The sequence below is a fragment of the Bubalus bubalis genome, chromosome 7 (assembly GCF_019923935.1).
Source record: "Bubalus bubalis isolate 160015118507 breed Murrah chromosome 7, NDDB_SH_1, whole genome shotgun sequence".
NCBI lineage: Eukaryota > Metazoa > Chordata > Mammalia > Artiodactyla > Bovidae > Bubalus > Bubalus bubalis.
In genome coordinates this window covers 21,682,526-21,705,942 of record NC_059163.1, presented here as the reverse complement: position 1 = coordinate 21,705,942, position 23,417 = coordinate 21,682,526, and the positions used below count along the sequence as shown (strand labels likewise).

Here is a 23,417-nt window from a genome sequence, read left to right as displayed (position 1 = left end):
ACAGAGTGAAGTAAGCCAGAAAGAAAAACACCAATACAGTATACTAACGCATATATATGGAATTTAGAAAGATGGTAACAATAACCCTGTGTACGAGACAGCAAAAGAGACACTGATGTATAGAACAGTCTTATGGACTCTGTGGGAGAGGGAGAGGGTGGGAAGATTTGGGAGAATGGCATTGAAACATGTAAAATATCATGTATGAAATGAGTTGCCAGTCCAGGTTCGATGCACGATACTGGATGCTTGGGGCTGGTGCACTGGGACGACCCAGAGGGATGGAATGGGGAGGGAGGAGGGAGGAGGGTTCAGGATGGGGAACACATGTAAACCTGTGGCGGATTCATTTTGATATTTGGCAAATCTAATACAGTTATGTAAAGTCTAAAAATAAAATAAAATTAAAAAAAAAAAAAAAAGAAGTGCATCACATGCACGAACAGTGACCTACTGTCAAAAAAAAAAAAATAAATAAAGGGCAGATCTTTCCTCTTAAAAAAAAAAAAAATAAATAAAACTATTATCAAAATGATGTTTAAAGATGAATACAAGAAAACACAGCTAAAAAGATTGAAGGTGCTTAGTTATTTCTGTAGAACAAGAGAAAGGAAGGGAGAGAAAGAGTGTGGGGCTATAGACTGTGATTTTTGTTGTGTTATTTAATTACACTGGATTAAACATTTTAAAATTTTAAAAAAAAAAAAAAAGATGTGAGAAACACTGAAGGCAGGCCAAGAAAGAGGAGACAGCTCACAGAACTGAGAGAGAGCAAAAAGCAGAGGGAAAGAACCAAAGATTCACAGGGAAAAACCAAAAAGGGAGAGAATTTCCAGGGCCTATTGAATTTTGCAATTGGGTCTTCATTATTAATCACAAAAGCTATTATGTTCTTGATGCCAGGCAAAGATCACACACATGATCTCACTTAATCCTCACAACCACCCCTAAAATATGTGTTATTATCTGCAGAACAGTTCCGGGGGTGGCCAAGGGCAAAATCCAAACCGCAATGGGTTGAGAAGTGACTGAATGGGGAGAATGTCGTCTGCATTTGGGATGAATTTGGGATAAAAAGAGATTGAGTCTCCACTGAAAGCTAGCCAGGGTGCCAGTCACTTTAACCCTGTCTTCTATTGTCATCCAAGCAAAACTCTGAAAGGGACATGTCCTTATTCACCTTCAAAGAAGAAATGGAGATTTGGAAGCCCACTGTGATACTACAGCCTATATTCTTTTTCATAAACTCTACTCTGCTCCCATTGAGGGAACAGATAAGTTGCAACTGACATTTACTGAAGTCTTTACTGCACCAGGCCAGGCACTGTGCTAAAAATGTGTCAGCCTGTTAAGTCGCTTCAATCAAGTACGATTCTCTGCAAGCCCATGGACTGCAGCCTGCCAGGCTCCATGGGATTCTCCATGGGATTCTCCAGACAAGAATACTGGAGTTCTTGTCCAGTATTGGGTTGCCGTCCCCTTTTCCAGAGGATTTTCCAGATTCCAGGGATCAAACCCAAGTCGTTTATGTCTCCTGCATTGGCAGCCGGGTTGTCTTCAGCTAGCACCACCTGGGAAGCCTCTGCTAAGAATATTTACATGAATTGTCACACTGAAGCTTCACTTTAAATGCTAGCTTCATTACTGATAATGAGATGATTAAAGGCTTGAGCTCAGGAATCAGATTCCCTGAGTTAGGAGCTCAGCTCTGCCATCCAGGAGAGTCTTTGCCTCAGTTTCTTCATCTGTAAAATGGGCTTTACTGCAAAAGTTGTTTCAAGATAGCACACTTGATATCAAAAGAACAGTGAGTAGCTAAGGCATGATTAGCAACTCTGAAAGTCCGCTCTGGATTTCAGCCTCTCCCAGAAATCCTTCTGTTTCACCACCACCCACAACCCTGCAGAGAATCCTCCTGAGGGGGAATGTGGCCGGGGGGGGGGGGGGGGGGGGGAGGGGGGCGTGTTTGCAGGGTGTTTGCTTGTTTATTTGTTTTAAGACTGGACTGAGTCGATTTGGCGCATATTTATTTCCTGAGAACCGGGGGACTGGGTGGAGAGTGGAGGAGGTGCAAAGGGAAGATGCAGAAGAGAAGGAGCTTTGACGGGTAAGCTCTCGGGGAGCCTGGGGAAGCTGGCAACCCGGCACAGGCGCAGGTGCGTGGTCCGCCACCTGATCCCCAGAGGCCCAGGAAAGGAACTGAAGTTGGTGTTTTCTGTTCACATCTTGATTTTGACTGGAATCAGAGGAGAAAGAATCCAGGAAGTTTATTTTTCCTCTCCCTTCTTGCTGGCCGGGACATAGCCAATGTTCCTGAAGAGATTAAAAAATAATAATACCCCGTGCCTCCTACCCTTTCTTTCTTCCTGGACCTTCTCCTTCCCCCACTTCCTCCCCTCTACCAACCCCACCTCTACTTCCTCTTCTCGCCCTCCCCCTGCTGGCTAACTGGCTACTTCCCCCATCCCTTCTTTCGGGGGTAGAGCGCGGTCCCTGCTGCCTTCCAGGGCGAGGGAGAGCGCTAGATTGGCTGCGGACGGTACAGATCAGCCAGGGAACCGAGTCTGTCTCTCTCTCCCTCTCTCTCTTTCCCCCTCTTCCCCCCTCCTTCTGTTGCACACCACACACACGCACACGCGCACACGTACACACACACACACACACGCAAACACTCAAAACTCGGACCGGCCGCACCGCGGCTGCTCCAATCCTTGCAAAAGACGAGTGAGCGCCCTCCGGTCCGCGCTCCGCTCACCCGGCTCCGGCTTCTCGCCCGACGCAGCGCTAAGTCCCGGTGCCCTGCGCGCCCGCTTCGGCCGGGTGTCCCCGAGAATAAAGCGGGGAGGGAGGGTACAGGCAGATCAGAAAACACGCCAGCCACACACGCCGCGACTTCAGCTCTGGCTGGGAGTCCGAGGGGAGACGGCGCCGGCAGCACCCTGCGCGGGTGAGGTCCGTGCGGCCGCCGGGGAAGAGCCCACCTGCCGGCCCGCGATCGGCCGGCGCCAAGAGTGGGGCCCGTCGTGGTCCTGCTCGGGCAGCGTCCGGGCTCCGGGCGCCCTCGCCCCAGCTAGTTGAGAGTTTCCACCCTCGGCTCTGCCGCCGGAGGAACCTCGGAAGCACCCGGTCCGCGCCTCGGAGGGACCTCCCCTCCTTCTCCCAGGACGCAGCAGCGGAGCGGACCTCGCGATGGCCGGGGCGCGCGGGCTGCTCCATCTGTGGCTGAGCTGCTTGTGTGTGAGCCTGGCGCAGGGACAGAGACTCAGGCAGCCCTTCCCGGAGCTCCGCGTGGCTGTGCCGGCCGACCGCGCGGCAGGTGGCGGCCCCGAATCCCCGCTGCAGCCCCTCGACCAGGTGTCGGAGCACATGCTGCGGCTCTACGACAGGTACAGCGGCGGCCGAACGGAGGAGGCGCGGACGCCCGGGAACTCGGATCGGGGCTCGCAGTCTTTGCGCCCCCAGCTGCTGCGCGAGGGCAACACGGTTCGCAGCTTTCGAGCCGGAGCCGCAGGTGAGTGCCGGGGCGCCCCCTTTCCGCGATCCCGTCCCAGGGGTCTCCCGGGACACCCCCCACGGCTTCCTCGTCTGCCCCCCGCGTTACCTAGAGACGCTCCCTCGCCCTGCAGCTCACCCTCCCCGCAGCCCCTCGGTGCCGTCACATCCCGTATTCCATCCGTGACCTAAGAATCAGCCCAATTCTAGAGTCTGAACGGAGAAGGAGAAGTGGGAGAGAAGGGCGCCGAGACCTGAACCGGGTCGGCTGGAAGAAGGAAGCGCAGGAAACCGGGAAAGGGGCTGCCCCCCCCCCCAACCCTGTCCAGGGGGGTCCTCTTGCCCTGGATGTCTGGAGCTCCCTTGGGGCAACCTATGCCGATGTTAAGTCTTAAGTCGGTCAGCGGAAATTCCCTTGGACAGGGCTATAGCCGTGTTTACCTAGAGGCAGATGTTATTTTATGCCAACCCCAGGGCACCAGAGAGAAAAGTCACACTTGAACTAGACGCCTTCCCCTTAGCCCTTTAGACAGTCACTTCTCCAGACCTTCCACCTTCTCTTAACTGGCGTCCTCTGTGTTTATATTTGACACTTTCTACTTGATAGTCCCTTGGTGGCAAACAACGCAGACTAAACCAGGTGCTCAGGTGTTTCGATTATTTAAAACCCATCTGGGCAAACGGGACTGTACCACCCACCCTGGGTGGAGTTGGGACGGAGGCGAGCAGCCGGTGGATGTAAACACCTCTTGGAATCTGCCGATGAAAATTTGCTCATCCCATTTTCAACACACAGATCACTGTGGGCTGAAATTCACGGCTTAACAAGGTTTCTCCTGGCCCCTGTGGTGAAGCGAATAACTTATGCTAACAGCCTGCCTCCCCTGTGCTAACAGCTTGAGGGAAAGTTTCCTGGACGCTAACTCGGTTTATATGCTTTGAGGATGCACCCGGCTTTTTTGTTCACTGCATTCACGATGAAGGGAAATGTAACTGCAAAGCCTGTCCTCAGTGAACCGTTGAAAAATAGCCAAGAATCTTCAAGTTAGGAGGCCATGCCTGATGCTCTCAATTCTGTCAGAATCACTAGAAAGACATCTCCCAAAGCTTTGATACGTAGGACTCCTGGAAAAGAGGAACACCACGAAAGCATTCATCAAGGAAAGCCCTAGGCTGACAGTGTAAATACACTCTAGAGCACCTCGCCTTGATGACATTTACAATAAATGTGAATTATGCTTTCTAATGCAGAAGTCTCTAGCTGGAGCCTGAGCTGAATCAGATTTCGCTTTCTTCTGAAAACCATGAGCATGATCTATAAGGAGGTGGCCTCTGCTAAGGAAAGAGAAGCCTGCTCTTGGTGTGTCAGCCCCTGGAGAAGGCTGTCCTGACAGCTGACCACACCAGTGACTGGCCTGTTCAGTGCAACTCCAAGGGCAGAGCTCCATGAAAAAACAGTGTGGAAGAAACCAGAGAAGTTGGGTGGGCAAGGCAGGTGGCAATAGTGAAGATAATCCAATCATTCTTACCTCTATCTGCATTTTCTTGGTAATATTCCTAGGGAGTCTCCAAGGCACCCAAGAGATGAATAGTATTTTTGGAATCACAGATTTTTAGTATGAATCACAAGGTTTGGAGGTGGCATGTGAGTTTGATTCATTCACACCTATTCTATAGGGTTTTTGTATGTTTGTTTTAGACTGAGGGAACCGTGAGTGAGAGATGGATAAGGATTTGAATATCTCAGGCCCCGTTTACTCTTTGGCTTCAGCTCACTCTATGCATTATAATTTCAGAGTGTCCCTTATCAGCCTCTCTGTAGTCTTAGACCATCAAATGATAAACTCTGATACGGAGGCCAGAAGTTCCCTTGAAATGATGAATTGCAGCTGAAAGCATATATACAAGGCTGTGCGCCCTGATAAGAAAAGTAATTCCTTTAGCATCCTAGAGACTGTCTTAATGACTTATTTATCAAATGTAGACACCGGTTTTTGTGGAAGCTGAAGTGTCCTGTTACTATACTGGAAACTCCTGGAGAGGTGGTTCGTGTTGGACTCCTTCCAAGAGTTTAGTTACTAACGCACTAAAAAGACCTTATTAAAAGCAGTTCTGGCTTTAATAAGGCCCAACTCCAGGAAGGTGCTAAAGCTTTCGTGTGTCTCTCTCCTTTATATATATCAGCATTTCCCAACACCCTTCATCTTGTGACATGTGTTCTAATGTAGGTGAAAGATGCTGTCTGCTTTAATAAATTAGATATGTTTTCCAGTTCACAGTGTTGAGGTTTCACAAACATATGTGCTTCTCTGGGCCAACGATGTTACAGATTTTAATGGAAGGTCAGGTGTGTGCTGTTGTCTATGGAGTGGCTGCTGATTCGGCACACTTTCCCCATGCTTATTCAGGCTGAGTTATAGCCTTAGAGCCCTCTTTGCTCCTTGGAACATACCTGATTAAAATTATTTATTGTTCTAAACCTAGAATATCTTTGGTTGAAATTTAGCTGCTGTGGTCTCCCTCTGATTACCTTCTACTTAAACTATTACTTGATGGTGGGTGGCATTCATCCTAAATACACTTTCTGCTAACCCCTTTCTCCTCCCTCAATGCTATGCAGTTGGTGAGCCAAAACCGTAAGTTTGGAGCACTCATACGTCTTTTTGTGGTGTGTAAGTGTTTATATAAAGATAGGTTTTATCTTTCTCTTTGTAAAAGGTAATTTACAAAATTATTGATGACAGAGAAGTTTGGCTTTAGAAAAACACACCATCTCGAAGGAAGACAAGAGGGACATGAAATCAGCTTTTATTTTCGTCTTAGTTGAAGTTGTCCTTGGCTTCTATGTAATGAAAGAAGAATATTTTGCATGAGGTTTTCTCCTGGCTTGATCCTTGAAGATACATACTTTGTGTTCATTAGTTTCTCATCATTTCCATAGTCACTTAATCTTATTTTTCTTAATCATAAATTTAACCTCTTTAGGGAAAGCGATTAACGCACAGCTGTTCTTATTAGGAAACTATCATTATTTTAATTTATGACATATAACTACAAAAGTTTGCATTTCAGTGGATTTATGTCACCTTTCAAGAAAAATGATACAGACTTTATAGACAGAAAGAAAAGAAAGTTGAGAAAAGTCAGACCCCAAAGTGAATATTTTCCTTCAATGAGAAAGAAGAGAGTCTTTCCTACTGTAACCAAAAATCTTTAAAAATGAAGAATTAAAATGTGACATGTTTCTGAAGTGCAAGGCTGAAATATAAGGCTTTAGAAAGGATGTAGTGACGGGCTGAACAATCATTCTAATAGGAGCCAGTTTTGTAAAATGTATGGACTGGGGGTGGGGAAGCATCATTGTTAGTGGGTTTGATGGCAAGGGGCTATTACAACATTATTAAAACAGAGTTACCTAGAAATTTCTGGCACCTAGAATTTAAAGAATACTTAGATTATCTGATGTTTTTATTCAGAGGACAATAGTACATCTGGAGAGGGGGAACTGGATGTGCAGCTGCTTTGAATTACACTCTACTTTGAATACATGATAGCCCTTAATGAAGTTTTTACTGTAACAATCAAGACAGCTTTACAATCTCTGACATTTAAAAATCCATAATGCCATGAATTCTAGATTATCTATGCTAATGGAAAAGAAAAAGACTGTTACATTAAAAATAATTTAAATTTATCTCTTTAGTATGGTTAGACACACTCAGAGAGACCAGGAGAACATAAGGGTCAATGAAAAAAGTCCCCTAAGTAGATAATTCACTCAGGGAATATTTGTACATTAAAACTATGTACATAATTGAGAATATATTAAAAGGGTTACAGACATTTTATCTAAGCAGTGGAAGTTTATAAGCATTTGATTGACCCAGTTCAGGTTTTTCTAAAAATTAGTTAGAGACGTGAATGTCAGACCTGATCTTAAACGTTTTGGAATTACACAGTTTCATGTTTGAAAGAGGCTATAAAGAAAGCAAGCCCAACCCTTTATTTAAATGGAAGAAGAAATGGACATCATGATATATTTGCCAGACAAGTTTTCAAACATACTGAGCTCATCTCAAAATTTCTAATCATCTTATCTGATTTTCTAGGAGAAGATTTTGTAAAAGAGGGTATTTAAAAGTCGTTAAAAGATGTTACATAAAATTGCATTCCATGATCAAGTAAGTTTGGGAAAAGTTATCAGTTTACTTTGGGACCTTTCAGGGCCTTTAAAATGCTCATGAACCCTCTTAAGAGTGGATCACTTTCTCCTCATAAGAGTACTTTCGAGAATTGTGGTTCTGAGACATCTATCTGGGGAAATACTGATTCAGATTCTTCCTAATTTCTCAAGAAAGAATATATGCAAAATTCAAGTGAATCTTATGACTGAACACTATGTCATTTCTCATTTGTTTACTCAGGATATTTACTTACACTGTTAGTTTTTGGACTTGAGTCCAGTTGGCACTGTACAGTTAGCTCTCCATATCCCTGGGTACCAGGAATCCAACTACAGATTAAAAATATTCACAGGGAAAAACTTCAGAAATTCCCCAAAAGGAGAACTTGATTTTGCTGAATAATAAATACTCTAGAGATGATTTAATGTATACAGGAGCATGTATGTAGATTATATGCAGATACAATGCCATTTAATTTTAGGGACTTAAACATCTGTGGATTTTGGTATCTGCAAGGGTCCTGCAACCAGTTCTCTGAGAATACCAAGGGCCAACTGGACCATCTTCCTGATTTTATGTTTTAAATTTCTCTGGATGTAATTTTAGAGCCTCTGTTATTAAATTTTATTTTGCCTCTTTTTATGAATTCTCCATTATTTTCTTCTATAGGATTAGTATTTATTATTTTACATCAATCTGGTATTATTCTTTTAGAAGAAAGCCTTCTTTATTTGTGGAAAAATTCACTAGAGATCATACTTATTACTTTGTTAATGTTTTATCATCATCAATCCCTTGGTTATAGATACCTGTCAAAGCCCTTATATAATCCCATTGTTTGTTGTATTTATTAGATATAATAAAACTCATACCTATCAAAAAGCCTAATGAAAATTATTGAGCAATTTTGTATATGCTATTCAGGATTTTTCTGCCCCAACATCAGAACTTTTCTCCTAAAATTTGGAAGGTTTTCCCATCCATTAAATTTGTATATCCTAGGCTTCCCAGATGGCGTTGATGCTGCTGCTAAGTCACTTCAGTCGTGTCTGACTCTGTATGACCCCATAGACGGCAGCCCACCAGGCTCCCCTGTCCCTGGGATTCTCCAGGCAAGAACACTGGAGTGGGTTGCCATTTCCTTCTCCAATGCATGAAAGTGAAAAGTGAAAGGGAAGTCGCTCAGTCGTGTTCAACTCTTTGCAACCCTATGGACTGTAGCCTACCAGGCTCCTCAGTCCATGGGATTTTCCAGGCAAGAATACTGGAATGGGTTGCCATTTCCTTTTCCAGGGGATCTTCCCAACCCAGGGATCGAACCAGGTCTCCCGCATTGTAGGCAGACGCTTTACCATCTGAGCTACCAGGGAAGTCACCTGCCAAACAGGAGATATGAGAGCCACAGGTTCAATCCTTGGGTCTGGAAGGTGCCCTGGAGAAAGGCATGGCAACCCACTCCAGTATTCTTACCTGGAGAATCCTACGGGCACAGGAGCCTGTCAGGCTATAGTCCATGGGGTCACACAAAGTCTTGGACTGAAGCGATTTAGCAAGCATAGCACAGTAATCAGGATCTTGATAACTTTATTTCAGTGATATGATGGAAAGAAGTTTGGCTTCATAAATAGTTTCTATTTGAAATTTCCTATGCCGAGTTTCAATTCAGAGTGAATTTTTATGATTATGTTCCTAACCCATGAAAATAGAGTTTTGTAATGGACACAGTGACATAGTATTAATCAAGTGACACACGTTTACCAAGGTAATATCTACTTTGGACCATAGTAAACTATGACATTGTGACCAAAGAGCCCTCGCCTATGGGATATACTTAGAAATTCATAAAGCCACTGGTCTAGTTATATGTTAGTAGTGGTTGTGTCCTAGAATATTGGTACCTAAAGCACTCTTGGTAACACACATTTTCAGGGATGGTATTATTAAAGGTGTGGATGTTTCTTTATTTGTCTAAAACGTCCACATGTAAGTCATAAAGCAATTGACCATGTGTTTTATTGAATCCTTCAGTGATCTACCTTCCTTTACGATCCATTGTTTCTTGGCAGTAGAACCACAATAATGCAATGCCTTGGTTTTGCTTGGGCATTATGAATAAAGTGTTTGGACAAACTGATCCTACTATATTTCCGACTTCAATATGTTCTTACTTTCCTGAGGGAGTAAATATTAAATATGACTTTAACTATTATAGTGAGTAAATGTTAAATGTTCCATTTATAAAATGATTGTATCCAATAGCTTTAATAATGAGAGATTCTCTGCCCAGTCCTCTGATTTAAAGTTAAAACTACTGAGGCCCAACATGAACTTATTTGCTTTTTCGGCCAAGAAAATTTTAATTTAACTGCATGGAATTAATCTAAAGACTGAATGGAGTATAATTGCTGCACTTAGGTATGGGTTAAGATAAACGGTTTTCAAGAAGAGAAGAGATTCCTAGAGAATCTAGGATTAAGAGCATTAAGAGATCTTGGCTGCATTGTTAATTAATAAAGTCATCTAATATTTCCAGGCCTATCAAATGGGTTAACTCATACCTACTGTGCTAGTCTCAGAAAGATGGTGAAATGTAGTTGAAAAAATCAAATGCAAAAATGCATTTGGAAGTCCCATGTAAATGAGATCGTCTTAATACTTTGAGATACTGTCTTTCTCTCGCTCCCCACAAAACCTTAAACATACCTAACACAGTAATACCACACAGTTGTTTGTGGAGTAGAGGATATATCTGGATAGCAATGTAAGCTTGAAGAGGCTTTAGTCCTCTTGTAATACAATATATGCCAAATTTCCATTCAAGAAATTACTGTTTCTGTCCTGACCTTGGTGGCTGCATGGAGCAGAATTGCACCTCTTTGTAGTGATTTCTTGAAGTTAGTTTTTCTCCAAGTATGCTCCCTGTGTTAGCAGCATCAACATCACCCAGGGAACTTGTTAGAAATCCTCCAGCCCACCTAGACCATCTGAATCACACTCTGAGGGTGGGCACAGAAGCCTCGGTTTTCACAAGCCAGTAAGGTGATTCTGATGCCTGTCTGAGACACTGTTCTAAACTCAATATCCCTGGAGTGTTGACTATCTTATAACAGGCGTCTGAAATTCAGGATTGATTAACCTCCTAGTTCTGGTCTCATCTGGCCGTTTTAGTGGGTCTTTCCCTGGACAAATGGTTTATTAATTTATATAAGGGTAAGTTTCTTTCACTTTGGATGGTATATTAATGTTTTTATGACAGCTTTACCCTGGGGAGGAGTTCAAAAGTAAGTTAATAAAGACGTCTAACCCTTCTTTCCCAGCTGCAGAGTTCAGGGCCTAATAGGTTTGCTAGAAAATGGGTGAGGGGGCAGGGATCAAGTTTCTGGAGGGCAAATACCATATTTCATTTCAAGCTTGTATTTTGAGGGCCTGGCATAGGTGGCCACACAGTAGGCACTCGGGAAATAATTCAGTTGAGCTGAATTAGGTGTTCAGGGGACTAGGTAAGAGAAGATAGTAGAAAAGCTATCAGCCAGGCAACAGATGCTTTAAAAATAATTGAAAGAAATTTCAGTTTAAGAGTTTCCCCAAGACATTTTACCATGAAGATGTGGGGCAAAGCCTTTCTACTTTATACACTGTTCTAGTAATGTTTTTCTCCTGATGAAATGAAACTCCATAGGATACTTATTGCCCAGAAGGCCTTTTGCTTTGGGAGCTTAAAATTTTTTTCACTTTGTTGTGAAGTAGGAAACACTCAAGAATCTGGTAAGTTTGAACAGTGGCTCATTCATTGTTAAATATTTTAAAATATTTTTCAGGATATCAATGCTCCAGACCATGCAAAGTGCTAGGAGTTCAAAGATTTATCTGGACATGGGTCTACCCTCTGAGAGCTCACAGTCTAGGAATGCCCTTGGGTGGAGGCTGAGAGTAGATAAACTTGATTAGTGAACATTTTGTTGTTCTAGAAAAACATACATTATATCATCTTTGGCCGTGTTTTACTTTGGACATAGAGGATGGTTGTTTTGAGATCCCATAAAACTCAGTCATTTGACTGGAACTCTGCAAGAAAAACAACGTTCTGACTGTGTTCTATTTAGAATCTCTCCATCTCTTGATGCCTGGAAACTGAAGGTGGCATAGAGGAACTGTAGCCTTGGCGCCATAATGAGCAGAGAGTATTCAGCCCGTGACTATGAGCATATATGGCCCTGTCCTAGGCACCCCGGCATTTCTAGCAGCTGTGCTTTGTTTGGAGAAAGGGATGGAAAAAAAAGAGTTGTTCTTAGTTACATATTTTCTGTATGACTAAAATGTTTTTGCTGCTTCCTGGGGATTTAACTAATCATCAAGATTTCATTTAGTCTATTTGTTTTAAAATCAGACTTTACATAGAAAGCTTTCCATTGTACGTTCTATTTCCCTTTGAAAACGTTCTGTGTGGGCCAGCACGAAGGTGACCTCCCACTCCCCACTCCCCGGGCCTCGCCTCGACTCCTCCCTGAGAGGAACTGAACCGTCACAATAGTAGGGCTGGTCTCAGGTCTTAGTTTCTTTGCAGAGTCCTGGGTTTCTTGACGAGCAGGTGCTTTCTTTTCAGAAGAAAACTAATAGATGTTCTGCCTTTATCTGATAACCAGACCCACCCCCCCCCCAAAAAAAATTTTTTTATATAGGTAATAGAAGACCTGGGTTCCTCTCCAAAATCGATGCTCACTGGCTGGCTGACTTTTAAGGTCCTTCATTTTCATATTTCTACAATGAATGTGTATGCATGCATGCTGAGTCGCTTCAGTTGTATCCAACTCTGCGACTCTATGTATTATAGCCCGCCAGGCTCCTCTGTCCATAAGATTCTCCAGGCAAGAATACTGGAGTGGGTTGCTACGCCCTCCTCTAGGAGATCTCTCGATCCAGGGATTGAACCCGAGTCTCCTGCATCTCCTACACGGCAGGCAGATTCTTTACTGCTGAGCCTTGGGGGAAGCCCTCTACAATGAATGCTGCTGCTGCTGCTGCTGCTAAGTCGCTTCAGTCGTGTCCGACTCTGTGCGATCCCATAGAGGGCAGCCCACCAGGCTCCCCTGTCCCTGGGATTCTCCAGGCAAGAACACTGGAGTGGGTTGCCAATTCTAGTGCTCAGCAAACAGTAAGAAAACAGCACCACCTATTGGTAGTTACATTTTGACATCTAAAAACAGTACCTTGGAAAGAGCTGAAAGTAAAGCCGAGTATAGTTCCTTGCAGGAGATCTGAGAGGTTATCTAGTTCACCTTTCACACCTTCCCTACTATAAAGAGATCCTTCGGTAAGTCTTGAATTATGGCCGTCTCTCTTCTGTCTGCCTGGCCCCATAGAAGGGTCTCACCATCAGGCTACACACTTAGAGTCATTATTTACCTTGACCTGGATTCTGCCTCCATTCAGCTATCACCTTTAGACCTAATTCTCATCTTTGACACTGACAAGAAAAACCCTGATCTCTCTACGGCCCCTTGAGTATTTGTAAACAATTCTTAAGTCATTGGTTAACGTTTTTTTGGGGGTTTTTTGTTTTGTTTTTCTTTCCTCCAGAGCAGGTATTCTTTAACTCCAATGTGTAAGAAATAACTTTAAGACCAACATCTAGGTTACTTTCCTAGCTACTTTCTTTTATTTTAATAAACTAGTTAAAGTTAGAGCACCCAGAATAAGCATGAAATTGTAGATATGATTGAATTGTGTGGCATACAGTTAATGCTCTCTAATACCTGAAGACTATAAAGTGCATCCTGAAAATACATAAACCATTGTTCTGTAACCTGATAACACTTGCCATTGCTTTCAATAATATTATTATTATATTTTGCTCTTAGTAATCAGAAAGTATGCCTCCATTTTCAGATTCATTGATTCCAAATAGGTTAATATCAGAATATTTCAGAAGAATGGAAAAAGTGAACAGGAAAGCATTTTCCATTCACTGATATGCCAACATAGATATCTTTTTCACAGACAAATCTGTGCTTTGCACAGTGAAGAGAGAGAAGGCTATTGAAAAACTCCTGCTTTTAAGTATAGGAAAAGATACTTTTTTGAACAGTTAATATAAAATCAAAAAAGGCATGAGAGTAATGGAACAGATATTATTAGCATATATTTCATCCTGCAGGAAAGTATTTGTTGACTTGTTTTGGGGAACAGAGCATTGACTTGTATGGAAATGAAATGCTTTAAATTCAGGGAAGACAAAAATAAAGTATGGGTTAAAGAAATCAAGGAATGGTTTGTGAAATGGTAGAGACTTATTGTTTTAAAAAAGGTGGGGAGGAGGGAAGTCTAGGACAGGCAGAGGTAATGTATTCCTTCACCTGGGTGGGAATGGCAAAGGCTTTGCGTGCCAGGGGTCATATAATGCTGTAAGTTAGGAGCTAAATGTCAATTGGCCATTCCTTTTCTTTTAAAAAAAATTTTCATTATTTAAAAAAAATTTTCTTAATTATTTTTAAATGTTTTTCTGGCTGTTCTGAGTGTTCGTTATGGCACACGGACTTTCTGTACTTGCACAGGAGGTCTCTAGCAGTGTGAAGCTTTAGTTGCCCTGCAGCATGTGGTAGCGCCCCTACCAGGGATGGAACCCACGTCCCCTGCATTGAAAGGCAGAGTCTTTATTTTTTTTTAAAGGAAGGCAAATTCTTAACCATTGGACCACCAGGGAAGTCCCTGTCTATTCCTTTTCTCAATTTAAGCAGCTGAGACATCTGTAAGGACTTCGAATAACTAGGTTAATTTGGGATTTTTTTTATAAATCTCCATTTAAAACATTGGAAATATTGCTTATGCAAAAGCTTCCAGATATCCAGCATCACTGACGACTACAGTGTGCTCCTCTTATCGCTTCCCCAACAATCCCTTTTACCCTCATTCTTTTTTTATTTTTCCCCGAAGTACAGTTGATTTGGGCTTCCCCGTGCCTTAGCCAGAGAAAGCAATGGCACCCCACTCCAGTACTCTTGCCTGGAAAATCCCATGGACGGAGGAGCCTGGTAGGCTGCAGTCCATGGGGTCGTGAAGAGTTGGACACGACTGAGCAACTTCACTTTCACTTTTCACTTTCATGCATTGGAGAAGGAAATGGCAACCCACTCCAGTGTTCTTGCCTGGAGAATCCCAGGGATGGCAGAGCCTAGTGGGCTGAGTCGGACACAACTGAAGCAATTCAGCAGCAGCAGCGTGCCTTAGTGGTAAAGAATCTGCCTGCCAATGCAGGAGAGATGGTTTGATCTCTGGGTCAGGGAGATCCCCGGAGAAGAAAATGGCAACCCACTCCAGTGTTCTTGCCTGGAAATTCCCATAGACAGAGGAGCCTGCCAGGCTGCAGTCCATGGGGTTGCAAAGAATGGGATAAGACTGAGTGACTAAGCATAGAAATATGTCCTTAATAAAGGAATGTGTGTTGCTTTCCAAGAAAATAATCTCTTGCCCAACTTACATTTTGGTTTGCATGTTCATGTTTAGCAAATTCCTAATTCTTCCCTGCATTTGGAAAAAAAAAAAAAAAGCCTTTTTTCTTTCCTTTTGAACCACGTGACCACAAAAATGGTGGTCATCCCACTGTCCAGGAGAAAGTTACTTTGAACCACGAATGTGAGCCATGTATGCAATTTAAAATTTTTAGTAGCCTCATTAAAAATATGAAAAGCAAAGGGTGAGATTACTTTTGATAATATATTATATTTTGAATGTTCTGCACCCACACCAGCAAGCAATACTCAAACACCAACAGGGTGTTTGAGAATTCAACCGAATTCTGACACTGTCTACCTAAAGCGAGCATCCACATTCCATAGATAAAGGGCTCAGTCCTACAAGACTGTCCTCCACTTCAGACGCCAGTCCCAAACCCACATGGTTTCCTGTGCTTACGACCTTTCTGTGCTTATGACCTACCTGTGCTTATGACTACAGATTGGAGGTTCCCACAACCTCTTCCTTGGGTTTGATTAATTTGCTGGAGTGGTTCACATAACTCAGGAAATGCAGTTACTCACTACATTTCTACTTTAGGATACAACTCAGGAACAGCCAGGTAAAAGATGCACAGGGCAAGGTAGGGGAAGGGCTTGGGGATTCCTTGCCGTCACCAGGAGCATCACTTTCCCCAGTCTCCACATATTCACCAACCTCCAAGCTCTTCAAACCTTGTGTTTTAGGTTTTTTTTTTTTTTTTTTTTTTTGTATGGAGGCCTCATTATATACTCATGGCTGATTAAATCATTGGCCATTGGTAACTAATTTCCAGCTCCTCTGCCCACCCAGACATCTGGGCTTAAGGGTGAATCTGAAAAATGCCAAACCCCTAATCACAGGGTTAAGTTCCCAGGCAACCAGCTCCCATTCTTTGTGGGCGCTCAGTTGCTCAGTTGTATCCGACTCTTTGAGACCCCATGGACTGCAGCCCACCAGGCCTCTGTTCATGGGATTTCCCAGGCAAGAATACAAAGTGGGTTGCCATTTCCTTCTCCAGGGGATCTTCCCAGTCCAGGAATCCTTGTCACCTGCATTGACAGGCAGATTCTTTACCACTGAGTTACCTGGGAAGCCAAGATTATTTGGCCTCCAAAACCACCCCATTAGCATAGAAAGGACACTTTATGGCTCTCATCACTTAGACATTTCCAAAGGTTTTAGAAATTCTGGCCCTGAAAGAGAGAGAAAGACCAAATATACATTTCTTGGTATAAATCATAATAATCATAATATTTAGCCCAGTGTTTTCAAATGGTATGATTTCAACACATAATCAATATAAAATATTCACTTGATATTTTATACTCATTTTTGTGCTGAGGCTTTGAAACTGTGTGTTTTATACTTACAGCACATCTGAATTCAAACTTAAGTGCCTACTTGGACATTGCTGTTCTAGTTAGCTAACATTCATTGAATTTTGTCCTGTGTGCTGTGTACATTACCTGCATTCTTTCAATTAATTCTCAGAGCATCTCTGCTGATACTATTGGGCTCATTTTACGGGTAAGTAAACTAAGGCTTGAAGAGTTTAGATAATTTGCCTGAGAACAGCTACTGGTGGTGGATTAATCACTAAGTCGTGTCTGACTCTTATGACGCCGTGAACTGTAACCCACCAGGCTTCTCTGTCCATGGGATTTTTCAGGCAAAAATACTGAAGTGGGTTGCCGTTTCCTTCTCCAAGAGATTTTCCTGATCCGGGGATCAAACCCTTGTCTCCTTCCTTGGCAGGCGGATTCTTTACCTACCACTGTGGTAGAGCTGAGCCTGGGCCATAGGGCTTTGACTTCAAAGGAAAGCAATCAATTAAAATTAAAGCCATCAGAAGAGGTATATGGTAGATTATGAGACACTCATGAGATTTTATCAAAGGTTAGACCCAAGGTGGGGACTGGTTAACAGCAGGAGGCAAAGTGTTTGTAAGAAGGAAATAGTTTGAAGCCAAATGTAGGGGAAAGAAGCAGGACTGGTTTCCTCAGTAAGACACCACCACCCACATCCCTTGGAGTTCATTTCCGCACTCCAGAGTGTTCCTTTGGCAACTATCCCATTGCCACATACTTTTCCTTCCATTTTAACTTCCATTTGGGTAAAAGTATATGCTCTGGTAACTGGTATGAATCAGAGCTAGAATCGGAACAAGCCTGATGCCGTGGCTTTCTAATAAAAGTCTATAAAATATTATCCTGATCTCACTGAAGAAGGAAATGGCAACCCACTCCAGTATTCTTGCCTGGAAGATCCCATGGATGGAGGAGTCTTATAGGCTACAGTCCATGGGGTCCCAGAGAGTCGGACACAACTGAACAACTTCACTTGCAACTTTTTCATGGACTATACAAACCTTCACAAATGGCAGTTTCCCCCTTTTCCTTCACACAGTGTTAGAAAGGAGTGAAATATGTGTCCCAGATGAACTTCCCCTGTACTTGGGGACTCAGTGAACTCATTTTAAGTTTCCCATCTTGCTAAAATGTTTTGTTTTTACTGAAATATGTTTCTGATCAATAACATAATTTCAAAATTGCTTGTATGTTTCCAGAACAAATCTATGTATGAAACAAGTGTGTGGAAGAGGGTTCAAGTTCTGGTGCCCATCCCAGGACTGGGGATTCTTGAGTGTAACCTCAGCCTTACTATTAGCTCATGAGATGATCTCAAGAGCAGGAACCAGCTTCTGCCCCTGCTAATCAGTCACCCCTTCTGTTACTCCTCGTTTCTGCATTTGAAAAATTGGAAATACAGTAGCCTAGTTTCAATAATTTCATCAAGCTCTAGAGAAGCAATTGCCCTCTTAAATTCATGTGATATCATAAGCTTTATTTTTTGTTGTATTAAAATTTATTTATGTATTTGGCTGCATCAGGTCTTAGTTGAGCTCGAAGGATCTTCATTGTATCATGTAGGATCTTTCCTTGCAGCACTAGGGCTCCAGAGCACAGGCTGCTCAGTAGTTAACAGAGTGCAGACTTAGTTGCTCCATGGCATGTGGCATTCTTAGTTCCCTGACAAGGGATCGAACCCATCTCCCCTGCGTCACAAGGTAGATTCTTAACCACTGGACAACCAGGGAAGCCCCTAATCCCATAAACTTTAGACAAGCTCCACAAACAGCATTATCTTCATGACACTTCAAATGCATGACTCAGTTTTTTCAGATACACTATCTGAAGATAGAACTATATGGTCTTGCTTACCCACCTTCATCCTGCACCCTTAATTTTGTAAGGCAGATAGAAAGTATAATCCCCAATTTATGCTTAATATCAGCACTTATAATAATAATAATTTATACTTAAGAAACACTTACTGGACCCTTTGTGATTTGATTTACACACATCTCACTTAATTCTGCGGAGAAGGCAATGACACCCTACTCCAGTACTCTTGCCTGGAAAATCCCATGGACAGAGGGGCCTGGTGGGCTGCAGTCCATGGGGTCGCTAGGAGTCGGACACGACTGAGCGACTTCACTTTATTTTTTCACTTTCATGCATTGGAGAAGGAAATGGCAACCCACTCCAGTGTTCTTGCCTGGAGAATTCCAGGGATGGGGGAGCCTGGTGGGCTGCCATCTATGGGGTTGCACAGAGTCGGACATGACTGAAGTGACTTAGCAGCAGCAGCAGCAGCACTTAATTCTGATTGAGTGTGTGCTAAGTTGATTCAGTCACATGTGACTCTTTTGCAACCCTATGGACTGTAGCTCACCAGACTTTTCTGTCCAAGGAATTCTCCAGGCAAGGATATTGGAGTTGGTTGCCATGCCCTCTTCCAGGGTATCTTCCCAACCCAGGGATTGAACCTACGTCTCTTATATCTCCTGCTTTGGCAAGCAGGTTCTTTACCACTCTTGCCACCTGGGAAGCCCTTAATTCTGATGACAGGACTATTATTCCATTTAATGAATGAGAACACTAACTTTTCCAGTTACATAGTTAATAAGTGGCTGAGCCAGAACTTGAATCAACGTGAATTTACTTCCACCAATGCTTGTAACCAGGAGGCTAGACGCTGCTTCTGATAAGACACTATTATGACACTGTACCAAATTTATAGGAATAGTTTTTGGTAGTCTCATTAAGAAAGGTCAGAGCTTTCAGCTCTCATACCACTAACTTTATGATTTTCATTTCAGTAAAGGAAAGAGAATATTAGTAAATATGGCTGATCCTTGCTTTCATCTTTATCCAGTTTGTAAAATTACTCCTGTTATCTTTTGTTTAGCTGAAGTGGAAATTACATAATTTAAACAGAGATATTTTTAAGTAAACAGCTCAGGAACATTTGGTAGTTTCACAATGTTAGGCAATCACCAAGTTTATTTAGTTCTAAAATATTTCTATTATCCCAAAGGAAAACCCCCTACCCATCAAGCACTTTCTCCACATTACTCCCTCCCCTCAGCCCCTGGCAAACACCAGTCTGCATTCTGTCTCAGTGGATTTACCTTTAAGGGATATTTCACATAAATGGAATCATACAACACGAGACCTTTATGGCTGACTTCTTTCATTTAGCACAAGGTTAATATTTTCAAGGTTCATCCACACTGTATGATGTATCAACCCCTTTTTCCTCTTTATGGCTGAATAATATTCCATTGTATGACTATATCACAATTCAGTTCAGGTTTTCAGTCGTGTCCAACTCTTTGTGACCCCATGGACTGCAGCACACACCAGGCCTGCCTGTCCATCACCAACTCCCAGAGTTTACTCAAATTCATGCCCATTGAGTCAGTGATGCCATCCAACCATCTCATCCTCTGTCATCCCCTTCTCCTCCTGCCTTCAATCTTTCCCAGTATCAGGGTCTTTTCAAATGAGTCAGCTCTTCACATCAGGTGGCCAAGGTATTGGAGTTTCAGCTTCAACATCAGTCCTTCCAATGAATATTCAGGACTGATTTCCTTTAGGATGGACTGGTTGGCTCTCCTTGCAGATAATATCACATTTATTTATCCATTAATCCATTGATGGACATTGATTTTTTTCTGCCTTTTGGCTATTGTGGAGAGTAGTGCTGTTATAAACATGTATTTACATGTACTTATTTGAATACCTGTTTTAAATTCTTTGGGGTTTATACCTGGAACATTGTGGGATCATGTGCCATTTCTCTGTTTAACTTTTTGAGGAATTGTCAAACTGTTTCCCACAAGAGCTGAACCGTTTTACATTCAAACCAGCAATGTAAAAGTGTTCCAATTTCTCCACATCTGAACACTTACTATTTTGTTGTTTATTATTATAAGTGTCAAATGTGTGTCAAATGGTACCTCATGGAGCTTTTGATTTACATTTTTCTGATGACTAATGATACTGAGCATTTTTTCCTGTGCTTGTTGGCTATTTGTATGTCTTTGGAGAAATGTCTGTTTGAATCCTTTGGCTATTTTTTTTATTGGTTTGTTTATTTGTTGTTGAGGTGTAAGAGTTATTTTTATATTCTGGATCCTGTGCTATGCTGTGCTTAGTCGCTCAGTCACGTCCAACTTTGCGGCCCCATGGACTGTAGCCTGCCAGGCTTCTCTGTCCATAAGGATTCTCCAGGCAAGAATACAGGAGTGGGTTGCATGCCCTCCTCCTGGGGATCTTCCCAACCCAGGTCTCCTGCATTACAAGCAGATTCTTTACCATCTGAGCCACCAGGGAAGCCCAAGAATACTGGAGTGCGTAGCCTATCCCTTCTCCAGGGGATCTTCCCAACTCAGGAATCGAACTGGGGTTTCCCGCATTGCAAGCAGATTCTTTACCAGCTGACCTATCAGGAAAGCCCATCCTGGATCCTAGGTTTTATTATGTATTATATAAGATTTGAAAATATTTTCTCCATTCTGCAGGTTGTACAAACTTTCTTGATAACATCTTTTGATGCACATAATTTGAGATTTTGATGAATTTTATCCAGTTTATCTATTTTATCAATTTATCTATTTTTATTTCTCTTATTTTTTTACTTGCACTTTGAGTGTCATATGTAAAAACCAGCTATCAAATCCAAAGCCATGAAGATTTTACTATGTTTTCTTCTAAGAGTTTTATGATTTTAGTGCTTATATTTAGGTCATTCATTCATTTTGAGTTAATCTTTGTATATGATGTGAAGTAGAGAGTCCTTTACTCCTGTTTACTTCCTTTTTTTTTCCTTCCTAGGAATGCTTGAAAACAAGGAACTGCATATTTTTAACCTGACTTCTCTAACTAAGTCAGAAAACATTTTATCTGCCACACTATATTTCTATATCAGAGAGCTGATAAATATAAGCCTGAGTTGTCCTGTGTCCCAGGAATGCTCACATCATGCCCAGAGGAAACACATTCAGATTGACCTCTCTGCGTGGATCCTCAAATCCAGTGGAAACCAAAGTCAACTCCTGGGTCATCTTTCGGTAGATGGAGGGAAACCTCATCGAGACTTTGTGTCCTGGCTGTCAAAAGACATCACCCAACTTTTGAGGAAAGCCAAGGAAAATGAGGAGTTTCTCATAGGATTTAACATCACTACCAAAGGACACCAGCTGCCAAAGACGATGACACCCAGTCCTGAGCCTTATATCTTGGTGTATGCCAATGATGCTGCCATTTCTGAGCCGGAGAGTGTGGTGTCGAGCTTACAAGGACACCGGAATTTCCCCACTGGAGCTGTGCCCAAACTGGACAGCCACAGTAGGGCTGCCCCTTCTATTGAATGGAGGAGGAGGAAGCGCTCTACGGGGGTCCTTCTGCCTCTGCAGAACAATGAGCTTCCTGGGGCAGAATATCAGTACAAGGAGGATGGAGTATGGGAGGAGAGGAAGCCTTACAAGACTCTTCAGACTCAGCCCCCTGACAAGAGTAAGAACAAAAAGAAACAGAGGAAGGGACCTCAGCAGAAGAGCCAGACGCTCCAGTTTGATGAACAGACCCTGAAGAAGGCTAGAAGAAAGCAATGGATTGAACCCCGGAATTGTGCCAGACGGTACCTTAAAGTGGACTTCGCAGATATTGGCTGGAGCGAATGGATTATTTCCCCCAAGTCCTTCGATGCCTATTACTGCTCCGGAGCGTGCCAGTTCCCCATGCCAAAGGTAGCCATTGTTTTTTGTCCTGTCCTTCCCATTTCCATAGTGTGGAAAGACCCAAATTGAATGTGTGTTTTCATTTACAAAATCCCTCTGGACCTTTATTCATTGCATTCTAAAGTGTAATAGGTAACATGGTTATGTTTGGTTTTTCTTTACTGGTTGTTAAAGTAATATGAAGTCAATATTGGTATGAAGAAGGATATGAGAAAACAATGTATGCATAAAACATGTTTTTTGCACTGCTTCCAAACACAGTGCATATTCAGCTACATGATCACATGTGAATTTATGCCTGTCCACAACAAGGAAGCCCCCAGTGGTAGGAGGCTGACCTTTGAGGGGGTATTTAGGGAATGAGTGAGTGTCATGAGAGCAAAAGGAAGGACTAATTGGATTGGTGCCCTGATACAGAACATTTTTGATAGTCTCTTGTGAGATGAATTGTCGTCATGGGTGTTAGGATCAGGGTTGGGCTAGGAAAACTTGCCTCATGAAATCCACCAGATGCTTATTTCATTTGCTTCCCTGATAAATATCAAAATTGGAGTCAGAATAGGGCACAATAACTCTGGCGACTTCTAAGACTCATTTTAACTGCTAAGAGCTAATCCATGTCTCTTCTAAAATCAATAGGGACTGAACCTTTAGCTTATCAGTACTCAGTATCCTGACAAATGTATTCTCAGAAGCCTCCCCAACCCCACTTCTGTCTCGCACAGCAAGTCCAAGTGACTGTACTCTGAATTTAGAATTAATAAAACATATTGGTGCCCCCCTGACCTTCGTTAAGCTTATTGCTGCACTTCCATTCTTAGCCCATAACAATTTGAGTCTGATGTACAGTGAAAAGTGATCCTGGCAATAGAATTCAGAGAATAAATAGGAGTGGCTTGTTTTGTTTTGTTTTAGTTTTTTGCAAAACTTGACATGGATCAACTTCTGCTATTGTATGTTAATTGAGAAAAACCCTTTGTCTCAAAAAGTGACCAACTTGTGCTTATAGGTCTTTAAAGGAGCATGTTCATGTTACAGGCCTGTGATCACTGGAATGCTAAATGTAACACACATGTAAGACAGAAGGTCAACTAAGCAAGGCCAGATCAGCCTCAGGGCCAAGAACTTGATTGAAATCCCATTTTCCTGTTAGGATGTCTCGG

At 42.6% G+C, this 23,417-nt stretch overlaps 1 protein-coding gene across 1 annotated transcript in view; it reads left to right on the top strand.

The window, feature by feature from the left end:
- The first annotated feature begins 1,982 nt into the window (after window positions 1–1,982).
- Window positions 1,983–23,417, top strand: part of BMP3 (bone morphogenetic protein 3) — a 28,870-nt gene continuing 7,435 nt past the window's right edge. Inside the window, exons 1-2 of the mRNA XM_006068182.4 lie at window positions 1,983–3,511; window positions 21,350–22,263. Of these exons, the coding sequence (XP_006068244.1) occupies window positions 3,190–3,511; window positions 21,350–22,263 (1,236 nt within the window). The 5' untranslated portion in view covers window positions 1,983–3,189. The remainder of the gene's footprint in view (window positions 3,512–21,349; window positions 22,264–23,417) is intronic.